At 29.9% G+C, this 13,742-nt stretch overlaps 4 protein-coding genes across 4 annotated transcripts; all 4 read left to right on the forward strand.

Moving 5' to 3' along the window:
• Window positions 1–234: 234 nt before the first annotated feature.
• Window positions 235–5,769, forward strand: FG379_001471 (large containing a signal peptide; the record flags this gene model as incomplete). The annotated part of the gene is made up of 1 exon (XM_067327074.1): window positions 235–5,769. The coding sequence occupies one exon, from the start codon at window positions 235–237 to the stop codon at window positions 5,767–5,769; it is 5,535 nt and encodes a 1,844-aa protein (XP_067182550.1).
• A 573-nt stretch (window positions 5,770–6,342) lies between these two features.
• FG379_001472 (uncharacterized protein) lies at window positions 6,343–7,960 on the forward strand (the record flags this gene model as incomplete). Its single annotated transcript, XM_067327075.1, has 2 exons — window positions 6,343–6,396; window positions 6,557–7,960. 2 exons carry the CDS (start codon window positions 6,343–6,345, stop codon window positions 7,958–7,960), a joined length of 1,458 nt encoding a protein of 485 aa, XP_067182551.1.
• Window positions 7,961–8,766: 806 nt separating this feature from the next.
• Window positions 8,767–10,296, forward strand: FG379_001473 (uncharacterized protein; the record flags this gene model as incomplete). The annotated part of the gene is made up of 1 exon (XM_067327076.1): window positions 8,767–10,296. The coding sequence occupies one exon, from the start codon at window positions 8,767–8,769 to the stop codon at window positions 10,294–10,296; it is 1,530 nt and encodes a 509-aa protein (XP_067182552.1).
• Window positions 10,297–11,157: 861 nt separating this feature from the next.
• On the forward strand, window positions 11,158–13,698 carry FG379_001474 (uncharacterized protein; the record flags this gene model as incomplete). Its single annotated transcript, XM_067327077.1, has 1 exon — window positions 11,158–13,698. One exon carries the CDS (start codon window positions 11,158–11,160, stop codon window positions 13,696–13,698), a length of 2,541 nt encoding a protein of 846 aa, XP_067182553.1.
• Between the last annotated feature and the right edge of the window lie 44 nt (window positions 13,699–13,742).

Raw genomic sequence — 13,742 nt, forward strand, 5'->3', positions numbered from 1 at the left:
TATCAATGCTCTTTAACTGATTGTAACAAGGAGGAACTTTATATGGGGAAGTACTTTCTTTATTTTGTTCCCGGGAAAATTACATATTTGATTCTGTGAAATAGGATTTTTAAATTAAATACAGGTAAATAACTATTTGTACATACAATTGAACAATAGTGATAAATAGGTAGCAATATATTCCATAACAAGTCAATGTTTTGTATTTGCGGTGGTCGACTCTTATGGAGTTCGATGAAAACAAGGTCATTGTTGGTAATAGTGTGTTTTGGATTACTCTTTAATATTGTTCACACTCAACTTGTAGGTTTACATTTGGAGAATGGGTACTATTTAAATGCTGGTACAAATGTTACAAAGGAATCAGTAGTAGCAAATAAGTTAAGACTAAATAATGTTTGTGATATAACAAAATACAATGAAAATATAGAGTGTGAATATGCAGGTTCCAGTAAAACCGTCGCTTTTTTATATATTGATTGTAAAGATTTAGTGAATGCTGAGGCAGTTTTTTCACTCTTGACAGAATGCAAATCAAGCAGCAAATTATCCAAAGGTCGCGTTTCATATGAAAGTTGTGTAAAGGCTTATTGCAACACAGGAGAAGACATGGCACTTTCTTTACTTGTGATCCAGACACGGAATGAAAGGGAATTCAATAATGCCTATAAGTTGTCAAATTTAAATTTCAGGTTTAAGAGATCAACTAGGGAAATTAAGTTATCTCCAACTTCACTGCATTTGCTGCTTAGAGAACAGTTTTCTTTCTCCAATTTTGTGAAAACAAACAATCAATGGAATTCGCCGTTTTATGGTAAATTTGTTACATATTATATTGGATCATTTGGAAACATCCCAACATTAGATTTTGCGTTGCATAAGTTTGAACTTTCTTCACTTAATCCTTTGATTTCTGAAGCAAAAGAACACAGAAGAAGAGCATCCAATGTAATTTTATATTCAGAAAATCTTATTAGCATTTCTTGGGTTCTTATTACACAGATGGAGATGTACTGGTCAAGGGGTGTATTACAAAATGGTACTGCAATGAACTCCAATAGTGAGTACAGTGACGTTTTTGACAGTGGACTTTCAAATAGAGTACATTGTTCATTAGGACCTCACACATTCTTAATTAATCTTAAACCGTATATTGATTCTTTTGAATACGAACTAGAATCTGAAACAAAGAGGAACGTAACCGATTCTTCCGCTTTTCATATAGCTAGTTTATTTGAAAATTTAGGGACAGATATAGATTCATTCTTTATTATACCTTCTCAGTATGAAATTACATCGGACGACTTTGGGAAGAAACAGGATGGAGTGAAAAACCTAATGGACGCGAATTTTCCATGTATGACTCGTTATAAAAAGCATGATTTAAAGAGATACAACTTACATGAATATTCATACAAATCAATTATTGAGTTCTATAATAAACATGGAAAAAGTAAAGTAAATTTTCCAAAATTATTTTTGTCAAAAAGAATAATATATGAAGATGTTTATTCATTAGTGTACATTGTTGATTTAGTTATATCTTACATTGATATAATGCTTGAAAAATTTCAAGATTTGGAAGGAACTTCAATCAAACGTTACTTTGACAGATATAAAAGGTTAATTGAAGGTGTAAGAGATATTAAGAATGATGTAAAGTCCATATGTGGTATAAAGGCCTTTAATGAGTATACTTCGAAGAAAAATACAACCAAGCAAGCATGCTCATTAAAATATAGTATTAGTATTGCCCATAAACTTCACAAGCTTTTCTATAAAACAATGAACAAATTCATTGAAAACGATGAATATAAGAAATATTATCTGTATTCAACTGAAGATCACATTAGAGCTTCGTATTGTTTATATAGAGGAGTGCACGAAAGTAATCACGGCGAGATACCAAATGAAATATTGGGACGTATTTCGTTACATTTTTCAATGATACATAATGATGAGGATTTCTTATCTGAGAATTCAATATACACATATTGTTATAATTACTTTAATTCAGGTAGCAGGAAGGAGTTCATGGACATAACTATTGTTCCAAAAATATGCAGGTTATTCTCAAAATGTATGCAGAGGAGTGAAAATATAAGTCTCTCCATAGCTATATATAATAAATTAAAGAATATAGATTTGGTTGGTGATTTTGACAAAAAAGTGTCTCTTGTTAGTAACTTTTGCGATTATTCGAGATCAATGTTTCCCATCAAAAGTAGCGATCCCAGCATTAGAGATTGCAGAGTATATAGATTCTTCCAACTCATTCATAGAAGTTCAATGCTTGTAAGCGAAGTTCAAAGAGTCAAATTTAAGCTAAATTTATTCAGCAAAGAGGGGTATTATTACTTTATTCAGGATTTATCTATTGCAAGTTACATATTGATAAATGACTTTTGTACTGATCCAGATATAGCAGAAATAATCCAGTGTAATATTGACTTGTCTGAGTACGGGACTCCAGTTAATTTAAGAAGATATAATTCAATTAGTTTGTTAGATGGGTCAAGAATATTGACTCCTTTACACTTCAAAGACCCAGATGACGAAAAGTTTGTAGCTCTTGCTAATGGAGTGCTATTTTCAAAGATTTTAGACAATAAAAACAATACTAGTTTAAGACTCAGCTACTTTAGTGGTCTCCCATTCCCTTACTCATTGAATAATCCTGACTTGAGCAGAAAGGAGTGCGAAGATAAGCCATTTAAGTACTCTTATTCTCCAGAAATATCAAATCCACAAAGAGTTTTGGTCATGAAACTGAGTTATTCTTCATCTTCCGTTGCTTATGTCAAAAGAGACGACTTCAATCCGAGTACTTTAGCTAGAAATTCAAAAATATTCAAGGAAAAGTTTTCAGTACCTGACTTGAATGGTATTTCTGTTCCATTGGTACCTTCTATTGTACAAATTGAGGATTCAAAGTACTCTGGTTCGATTTGTAACTATTTATTATATCCCTACATAATGTTAACCGAATTTGTGAATCCGCATGTTACTCACAATAATCCACCAGAGAATCTAAAATTATCTGCTCCGAAAAACAAAAAAGAAAATACATTAGACTATATAAAATATCCCGTTGGTCTTTTTTCTGTAACCGATAAAATATCCAGAAGTGAGCCTTTGGCCTTAAATTTTATTGTTACAGAAAGAGGTTACAGATTTTTACACAAAGCACTTAAAGCATACTATATGTTAGGTTATTTATTCACAACTATGTTAATTTCCTTCTGGACAGGTGGTAAGAAATACAGACAACATTGTGATCTCCATGGAGAAAATGTGCTACTTAGAATGCCTTCTGATTGGATGAAATACAAATGGGAACCGTTTTTAGATAGCATTATTAAAAACATTAATTTGAATTACTTTTCAATTATTGATCTTGATTACTCATACGAAAGTGAAATAAATGTTTCAGATGTATTAAGAGACTTATCAAATTTCCCAGACAAAGATCCATGTTCTCATCCATCTGTTGGAGATGGAAACCATCAAGTTTCATTAAATGACTACCATAGAGTGATAGGATATATATGCCCCCTTATTTCATTAAAGGATTTATTTAGCACTGTATTTCATGCATATCCATCTAAGGAAAAAAAGAAGGAAGCATTTGCTGCCTACTCTCCAATTATGGAATTAAGTGACTTTACATTCAATTATTGCAACGGAATTTTTGAGGAGATTACGGAATTAGTTGAGAAGGAAGAGCTCACATTTTTAATAGGTTACAATCATTTTAGAGATTTAAGGAGGGTTATTTGGAACTCATTACTACAACTTAATGAACTGGAGGATTACGAAATAAATAAATATCAAAACAAGAAATCTGAATCTGAATCAGATCATATAACTGGGATTGACAACCACAATGCCAGTAATGTAAATATAACTAGATCAATACTGTTCTCAGATTCATTGCATATTAATAATGAAACCTTGGAAACTCCAGCATCTGGAAACCTAAGAGCATTATCTAAGGAAATTAAACTATATAAGGGCGACCAAAAAATCGATTTTACAAAAAAAATTCTACCGGGAATGCTTCCTTCAATAACTGATCACGCTCTTTACTTCTATTGCACCTCAATATCAACGAAAAAACTGTTGAATAAGAATTATGACTATAAACAATTACTCAATTTCCTCATACGAAATTCATCCCTAGAAGGTTACATTAGACATGTTGATTTAGGTTACAGTTCTAATAACTTTTCAGTCAATCGTTCAATGTTAGATTCAATCGAAAAAAAGTATAGAGAATGCATTCAAGATGTTGAAAATAGAGAAATACTTGAAAATAAGCTATTAAAATTGATAATTAATAACCAAAACATGATTTGTCCAAGGAATATTTGTACCAATATTAAACATTTGGATCTTTTTGAATCTCTAATATCTGTATATAGATACCACTTTGATTACTTTATTTCAGCTATATACGACTCTGGATACAACATTCATAGAGAAGAAAGAACAATGGATATTAAGGTAGTCATGGTTGAGAGGGAATCAAACAATAACGCCCTATCATCTAAAAAGAAGATTCTTGATTTAGATATTGATCATATTCGCTCTATCCTTGAAATGCATAACTTTTGCATTAGAGATAGACACTACTCATCATTAGAATTATCTGGAAGAAGTGAAATGTACTCTAGAATACAATGCAAAGAAAATCCAGAGTTTAAAAAGTATGGAATTCATGCAAATGGCTTGCTCATTATTCAAATTACCTATTTCGATACTGCCGCACACGAATCAATTATATTTCCGTGGATATATAATACCAACTTCAGTATATTTGAACCCAAGTTTAATTATAAAGAAACAACACACGGAGTATCTGTTATCGGTCAATTGGTATCTAATAACAAGCAACCAGAGAAGCTTAAAACTATTTACATTCATAAAGGGGATAAGTCCATTTATAATTTCAATTCTCACACTGAGAGATATTCCGTTCCTCCATCAATAATAAGTAGTTTATCTGTGAAACGGGAATATTTATTTAGGAGCAGCTTTATGAGTCAAAGTAAAATAAAATCAAACACTTTTGATGTTTTCTATTTGAATTATAATGAACTTGAAGAAAGGTACAGTATCAATTTGTATGACTGGTTGAACAATACCTTAACCAGTATAGAATATCCCAACTTCAATGAAATTCCAAAAAATATTAAAAACTCTATTGTTCACGCCATAACAGAAGTTGTTAGTGTATTAAAGAATGTGTGGATTCCAAATCACGAATGCAGATATAGCGAGATAGATTTTCCCTGTTTTCCCATGTTTTGTGGAATGTCAAGCAAAAATATAATTCTCAACTTTAGTAAGAATGATACATATGTAAAAGACGTCAAATTTTTATTTGCAAGTGATATGGTTATTGTAGATTCATATGAATATTTATCTGAACTTGATGAAAATGAAGATGGTGTCGGTGAGAATAGCGAAAGTAGCAATGAGTCTGGAAACAAAAATAAGTCGAATTCAACTTACAGATTGAAAGATAAGTTCCTTGAATTGACTTGTGGACCAGGTAATGTCAATGCGAACGACATTATTACAGTTGCCTCTACTTTACGTACTTTACTTTCAACTATTGAGAGTAACTCTAAGCTTGACATTAGTAAGGTGTTCTCGTCTAGGGTTGAAGATATTCACTACAACTTTTCGAGTATGAACATATTTGAATTAATCAACATAATTGATGAGATTTGTAAGAATTTAAAAAATTTGAATTCTATGTAGTATAGGGAAAGAACAAGGTTATATTTCACGCTCATTTAACTAATTTATGTTTAGGTTGAATTTACTGGTAAATTCTCTCCTAGTTTCAGATATATTTAGTTCTTGTATATTCCTTGTTTTCCGCAAGCTTTTTTTTACGTTAAACAGTAAAATTGCACGTGTTTTACGTGTTTTGTTTTTTAAAAAGAGGGAGAATTTGCTCATAATGCACTAATGCATCATTCAGTTCAATTGTTAATTTATGAGGTTTTAATATAAATACACATTTAATTAGGATAAAATGCCGTAAAATAGTAAAAAATAATAGGTTAATAGATACATTTCCTACACTTTTCTTTCAAGAAATTATTAATTCATAAGCATTAATTAATGTAGGTATCGACAGTATTTACATGACTTCGGCGCCAAATCACTTTAAATAATAGGTACATGAAAAAGGTAAATTAGATAATGTAAATAAAAGTCAAGGTAAAAATTCCAAATAATTTATAAATTGGATATAAATATTTCATTTGTTTATTTATTGGTATAAAAATACGTGTTTTGTGTTGAAATGAACAAGAAAAGTCAAAAATGAGAGTTGAATTAGCTCTTTATCTTCAACTGCTACTGCTTTTCACGGAAATAGTAAGTTATTCTTATATCATGTTTATTGTGTATTTAATTAATTTAACATGAAAGTGAAGTAAAAATTTAATATTAACATTTAATGAAGCGAGAATGCACACACACAATAAACATGATAAGAACAATATGAAATATTAATTAATATGTTTGTAATTGTAAGTATTTGGGAACTACATCTAGCTTCGAGGAGAAAACAATACTAGAAAATGAGATACTAGATGAAAAAAGAGACCTAGAATTGGAGGCCTTTTATGTCGAATCTAAACTAAGCACATCGCTTATAAAACGGATCCCAAAAAAGTTCTATGAAATATATGATTTGTCTGATGGGACGGTAAAAGGAATGTATACAAATTGTATGCATGCATTTTTAGTTCTCCACAAGTTGGGAAATTTAAATTCAGGATTACATGTCAGAACTCTGGTATACAAATACAAATCGAGGTATCTAACATATTTGGATAGTTTGGACGAGGATACAAAAAGGGATGCTAAAATTGTAAAATTAAAGATAGGTGAAGCAGTACATTTTTTCTGCCTAAATTCGACAAAGTTGTTCTTTAAGAGAAAAGAATGTAACAAATTGGCAATTGAGCTTAAAGAAGGAATGAAACAAATTAGAAAGGGGGGTTATAATGAAAATAGCGAATTATTTAAAAACTTGAAAAAAAGAAATAGAGGATTATTTTATTTGTTGACATTACTTAATATTGATGTTAATGGAAAGGAACTAGACGATAACATATCAAAGAGTAGGTCAAAATATGACATTCACAGGGATGATATAATGGATAGAAAGATGATACTAGAGTTTTATAAGAAAACGAAAACAGTGAGAACGCCTATACCAGAAACACGTCTAAGAAATAGCAAGGGTGTGATAAATATTATTTCAAAAAATAAACTAGGACTACCAGAATATATACAACATGAGAGTGACAAACTTCAACAAAAAATGAATAAAGAAAATAGAGAAAGAGTGATTTTATATAGCGAAGAAAGAAAAGTAGATATGGACAGAAAAAAATACCTCGAAGCAGCACTAAAAAGACATTCAAAGCTTGATGAGTTTAAAAGTGAGGAAGAAAGGGGCACAGTTACTGAAGACAAGATGGTTAGATGTGACTGCAAAGATATAGATGAATGCTTTTGCAGTTTAGTTGATCTATATGGAAACATATTAACTGAACCAGTGTCATTGAAATTAGAGGAGAAACTATTTAATTCTCATGGAGTTATAAATAGAAGAAAAGTAGATTTACAAAGCGAAGTTAATTATTATAAATCACTTGTATTCAGTAATGATGGAAAAAAGAAGTTATATTCACCTACATTTGAAATTGTGTTGCCTTTATCTAGTTTATCTAAGCTCCAAGTAATGAGTCTAGAGCAACTATCTGGTGTTGATTATAACCAATATGAAGGTGAGTTAAAAAAGTTACCCCCAATTAAGGAAGTACCACACAGTGGAAAATTTTCAATGGCTGAATCTGTTCCTGTTCTAAGCGATGATTTCAGTAGCACCGTCTCCAAAAAGGGGAAAAAAATGGCAAAATTAAGATAATAATAAAAATTCACACTAATGTTATTATGCTAATTTATATTGTAATTTGTGTAGTATTTATTATTAAATAACAGACAATATTATATAATAATATGTCGTCATTTTTTTAACTAAAAACATCTAGTTTCCATTAAGACGCAAAACAGTGTATTTAAAATTATGACTTTTTTCAAAGGATTCGCTGTCACCAAATTCCTATAATGCCTTAAAAAACTAATCGCGTTTACCGCAGTGGAACATTGATTATTTTATTTAAGCAATAATCAGCTGACATAATGCATTTAAACTATCTATCAGTCACTTATATTTAGATAATCATTAGATACCTCCTTAAGTTTTAATCTAAGAATATAAACACCCAGTTGCATCTTTTCTGAATACATGAATATATTTGCAAATACCAAGTACATGTATATAAATATGAATACGCATTAGCGTGTCTACTGCTAAATATAATCAGGGTAATAATAAAAAAATTGCATGCTGTACTTACATAAGGCGGTATCGGCGTTAAAAATGACCAGAATTGAAGTTAAAAAATAGCAAAATAAATAGTAAATGTTTAAGATAAGAGTTTTACAATAAGGTAACGCAATAAGGTTAATTACATAAACATAAGTACTATTGATATATTGAAGTATTAGTAATAGCAATAGTACTATTTATATCAACTACAAACTGTTAAGATTGAAAGTACTGACTAAAAGGAGTTAAATGTATATTTAATAAATAAATACTTAAAAGTGACAGTAATAACAAATATATTATAGAGATATCACTTATTGTTAGGTAGTAAATATAGAAAAATGAGGCTCACAGCAAATTCAGTACATTTATGGTTGGTAATATTGGTTATTTTATATAATGTATTCGTAATAGAAACAGAATCTTCTAAAAATACGAATACTACTCCATCAAGTATAGAAAGTATATCAGATCAAGATGGTGGTTCAAAACATGTGAAAAGCAAATATTCTGGAATGGTTCCTAGACATCGCCACACAAATACATCAATATTATATGGTAGAATGAAAGTATTAAATTGGTATTTGGTAAGAAGGAAGAATGAAAATATAGGGTCATTAAGATATGGTTTGAATAGTGATGATATGCATATAACATTTCAAATGTACGTTAATAACTTAAGAACTCATATTCCGGTTCAAAGAACATATTTACATGAACGCCAGAAGAAAGCGAGAAAAATAAGAAGAAAATACGTGTATTGGGTATGGAGAAGATGGAAATACTTATTATCAGCCAAAGAAAGAATGCCGATATTAGTAGAAGATGAAAACTTATATACAATGCCAATAGATCCTCTAGAAAGGGTATATTTTTATGCTGTTGAATTAATAGAAATACCATCTTTGTATCACTTGGAAAATTTACATTGTATGTATTTAGGTATAAAACCATTCATAAATGGTTTGCTTCCAAGTTACTCACTTCAAGATTTAGTGGGAGCTTCTTTATTCATGATGGGAATTGGTGGCAAATTCAAAGACTATTTGTGTATGCAAGCAGTAAATTTATGGAGTGATGATAACATTGTTCCTAACGCCAAAGAAATATGTGATAGAGTTAAAAAGTGTTTATCTAATAGTGAATTTAGTGACAAAAAATACAAAACACTAATAAATAAGTATTCTAAACGAATAGATGAAATATATGAAGGCAAAAGATACATGGGGGCAGACACTGCCAAATTTTATGCCGAAAAGGCATTCTATCAAGTAGTTAATGTCTTTCACAAGTTAGAAGCTCACAAAAGGCCGGATTACATTGAAAAACTATTTGTTATTGTAAGAGCAATTAGATTTATGATTTATGCAAATGAATTGTTGATTAGATCAGGTGTCAAAAAGAAACCGGTTTTTACTGCAAGCAAAGTTGCAGACATTATGCAATATTCTGTCTTTAGGGTAGAACCGGTATCTATGGTTAGATTTTGTGTTGCACATTTTTTAACTGTCAGATTTAAATTTAGAAAGAATATGGGTATTGCTGTAATTGAAGAAGCGTGCGCTCATAGTTTGAGTTTTGGCTTTATTGATGATACTGGAAAGTTGCCAGATGGATTGACTAGATCTCAAGCTAGAGATATAATATATAAACATTTCCAAAGTTTAGAGGAAGAAACTGAAGGATCTGAAGATTTTATGGTTATTCAAACTCATGATCAAAATATAAGTGTTGATCAAAAAGGTAATATTATCAAAAATGTTAAGGATGAAACAGAATCTGAGGAAATAAATGAATTAGATGAAGTTGCAGATGATAATAGTAATGAAGAAAACAAATGGGATAGGTTACTAGATGAATACATTGAATAACGCTGTTGAATAACTAATTCAATTTTTATTTTCTTGATTAAGATTTTTTTTTAGAAATCTATTTTAATCAAGACGTTTCTTGTTTTTTTGATTTGTCATATTAATGATTAATAAAGCGATAAACACAATTAGATTAGTTTTATCCAAGAATTTAAGTTGTTTGGTGATTCGATACTAACGTTATGTAAATGTTTATACTAATGAAATAATTTAACTGTTATTGCATTGTTTATTTCTATCTTATTATTTTAGATTGATTTGTTTTTTCAAATATTTGAATACACACATCTTATTGTCTTTATTGCTCTTATATACGAATTATCAGCATTCCAGACACAAAAATACTGGAATCTGAGATAAAAATAAGTACAAATTCATCCCAACACATGAATCACTTAGATTTTGTTAAATAATTTGATTTTCCTATGTTTAATAGTGGAATAAATCAAAAATTGCATGCATTGGGCGCCTATCCCCAGTCATAAATACGCTGACATAAAAATAAAAAGGTAACAGTTTCAAAGCGAACAGAAAATTAAATTAGTGTTTACTTCTAAATGTAATATAGAAAATATTTTCGGATACGAAAGGTTATCAGTGGTTTTCTACTTATGCTAATAGCACTATTTTATTGACAATAATATGTATATTTATTTATTTTATAATGGTTAGCTTATATATGTAAATGCATTAAAAGGTGAGTAAAAAAATAACGATAGAATTGAATGAAATATGGATTTATGAATGTCAATTGTTTGTTACTACATATACTATTGGGTAACCACTTAAACTACAATTGGTTAGATAAAACACATAATTAGGTTGAATACGATTTTAACACAATATAAATGAATTATACAAATGAGTAAATTAACACTTTTTCTGGTAAATTTGATAATAGCAGGTTGTTTTTTGAGATTAAAATGTGTTTTAAGTGAAAGTATTACGGAATTTACAATTAGAGATAGTTTTATCTTCTCAGACAAGTCATTAAGGCTGGTTGAATGTACATATGAGGTTATTCCAGGTATTATTAGGGGAATAATAGGTAATTCTAGTATGCAAAAGGCTGTATTTGAGAACTGTTTAAATAATGGTAACTTTAAAAGGAGCATAATAGGGCTTGCTATGAGTTTCACATCAGGTGACGATTTAGAATATGATAAAATAAAATGCCCGAGAATAATAGCTGCATTCCAAAGAGACAGAATATTAGGGTATTCTTGTCCATATCTTTCAGAGAACAGCGAATTGTTTAATTTTTCTGAGAATAAAGAATTTGGTGACAATTTAATTGTAAGTGATAAAAAAAGTTCTAATATAAGGGGTAGCGATTTGATAAAAGAAAACAAACTCCCAACAATATTAACAAGTATATACAGAAAACTTCTTCAAAGCTGCGATATTATTCAATATTGCCTGGATAAAAAGCTAAGAAACATAAATTCGAGTGATATCGGAAATAAGAAAGATGACAATATTGATTCAAAAGTAGAAATAGGTGATTCTGAAACCCATTTTAATTCATTCAATAGCTTCTCTATTCATCAGGATAAGTTAAAAGAAATACTTATGGGTGACAAATTAAACTTTTTGCCAATAAAAATAGGTAGAATGGATATATTAAGGTATTCTAATGAGTTACTAAGAAGATTGGTGCTAGAATACGAAATAAGTACTGAAAAGATAAGTCCATTTGACCCATTTTGGCTAATTCAAGCCTATAGAATGCTGCTCATATACTCTGTTTTATTAGAAATTGACGGTATATTTGTTAACATTAACTCTTATTATTTCAAAAAAGTGCTTCATTACTTAGCAGATAACCAACCACTAAGAAACATAGACCCTTTGCAACTAAAAACAAAGTATATGTCTTTAGACAATGAATCTAAAAAACAGCTTTTATTTTTAAGAGCTTCATATACAATATTAGAAAGTTGTTTTCAGTTTTGGGAGGATTTACACAATGATTATATATCAAAATTACTGAATGTAAATAACGATAAATTAAACAAGAATAAATATATTGACTATTCTCAAATTTGCCACCATGGACTTCAGTTACCATTAAGACAAACGAAAATATTTTTTCATTATGCAGGTATTAAAGTTTCTGTTAAATACAGTGACTTTTATTCAAATATAGATAATGCGGTTGATGTATCTCTTGAATCAACAGAGCTTACGGAGTTGGCCTCTAGCACTTTAGAAGGTTATGATTGGTATGATACTAATTCTGAAATAGACTCAAATGTTAGAGTTACTAAATGTGATTCAGAACAAAAAGGTAACGAGCGAATAAATTCGCTTCACCCTTTTAATATACAACCTCACTCAACTAATACCTATGAATGCCCTTGGTTTACTCGTAGTACAAGCATGTCTTTCCCAATTTCAACTATTGAAGAATACATTTATTTTAAGAACAAAGAAACAACATCATTAATTAATCAAAGTTTACTCATTAACAATCCAAAAGCTACTGTATTAAATCTAAATAAGGATATTTTATCGGGTTATTACGTAGGTGGGAGTGGGTCAATGATGTATAGAAGCTGCAAATATTACATAAAGAAGCTTCACAAGAAAAAAGACAAGAGTATTATTTTGGCTCATGTTGCAAAATTAGTTGATGGGGAATATAAAAATATAGGCACTCCCGAGAAGATACGTTATTTTTGTTGGTATACAGCAAAAGTAACGTATCCTAATGATAAAAGTTTCGAAAAAGATTACAAGCATGAGTCTGATGAATATAAAGAGGATAAATTTGAGGTTTTTCAATCACAATTTAGATATCAGTCTCCTATTTCACCAATACATAAAAAAATGGATTATAAGGAGCTTGAAAGTATTCCAAATTATTCCTTTTCATCATCAATAAAAGGATCACAGAAAAAAGTTCAATCAACATTTTTGGAAGAAAGACGAAATGATATTCTCAGGAGGCTCCATCCACAAGATCAAGAGATGGATTTAAAATCTCTTGCATACTCTGTTTCAGATAAAAATTATGAATTAGAAAAGATTCCTATTATTAAGAAATATACTACTTCTGGTTTCCAGTGTAAAGCGGATACAAAACCTAGTTCTTCCAAAAAGTTGGATAAAGAATCAGAAGACAAAAGCACTAATGAAGATGGTTCTCTCATGCCTAAATTGTTACAAGAGATTAAATTAGGAATTAAACTAAAACCAACGGGGTCTTTGGCTTCTCGTGAAATAATGGAGAGTGTTAAAAGAGAAATAACCAGTGAAGATAAAAATATTAATTTAGGTATATCTTCCTCTCAAATCAAAGAAGATATTCAAAATTCAGAATTCGCACCTCCTGTTGTCGAGACTGCTCTGTTAGACGAAGTAACTGTTAACAACAAGATATTATTTGAAATGGAGTGATCTACTTATTTTTCTCGTTTTTATTTTATTTTGTCTTCTTTCAC

This window comes from Cryptosporidium bovis (assembly GCF_009768925.1).
Source record: "Cryptosporidium bovis isolate 45015 chromosome Unknown contig_22, whole genome shotgun sequence".
NCBI classification, from domain to species: Eukaryota; Apicomplexa; class Conoidasida; order Eucoccidiorida; family Cryptosporidiidae; genus Cryptosporidium; species Cryptosporidium bovis.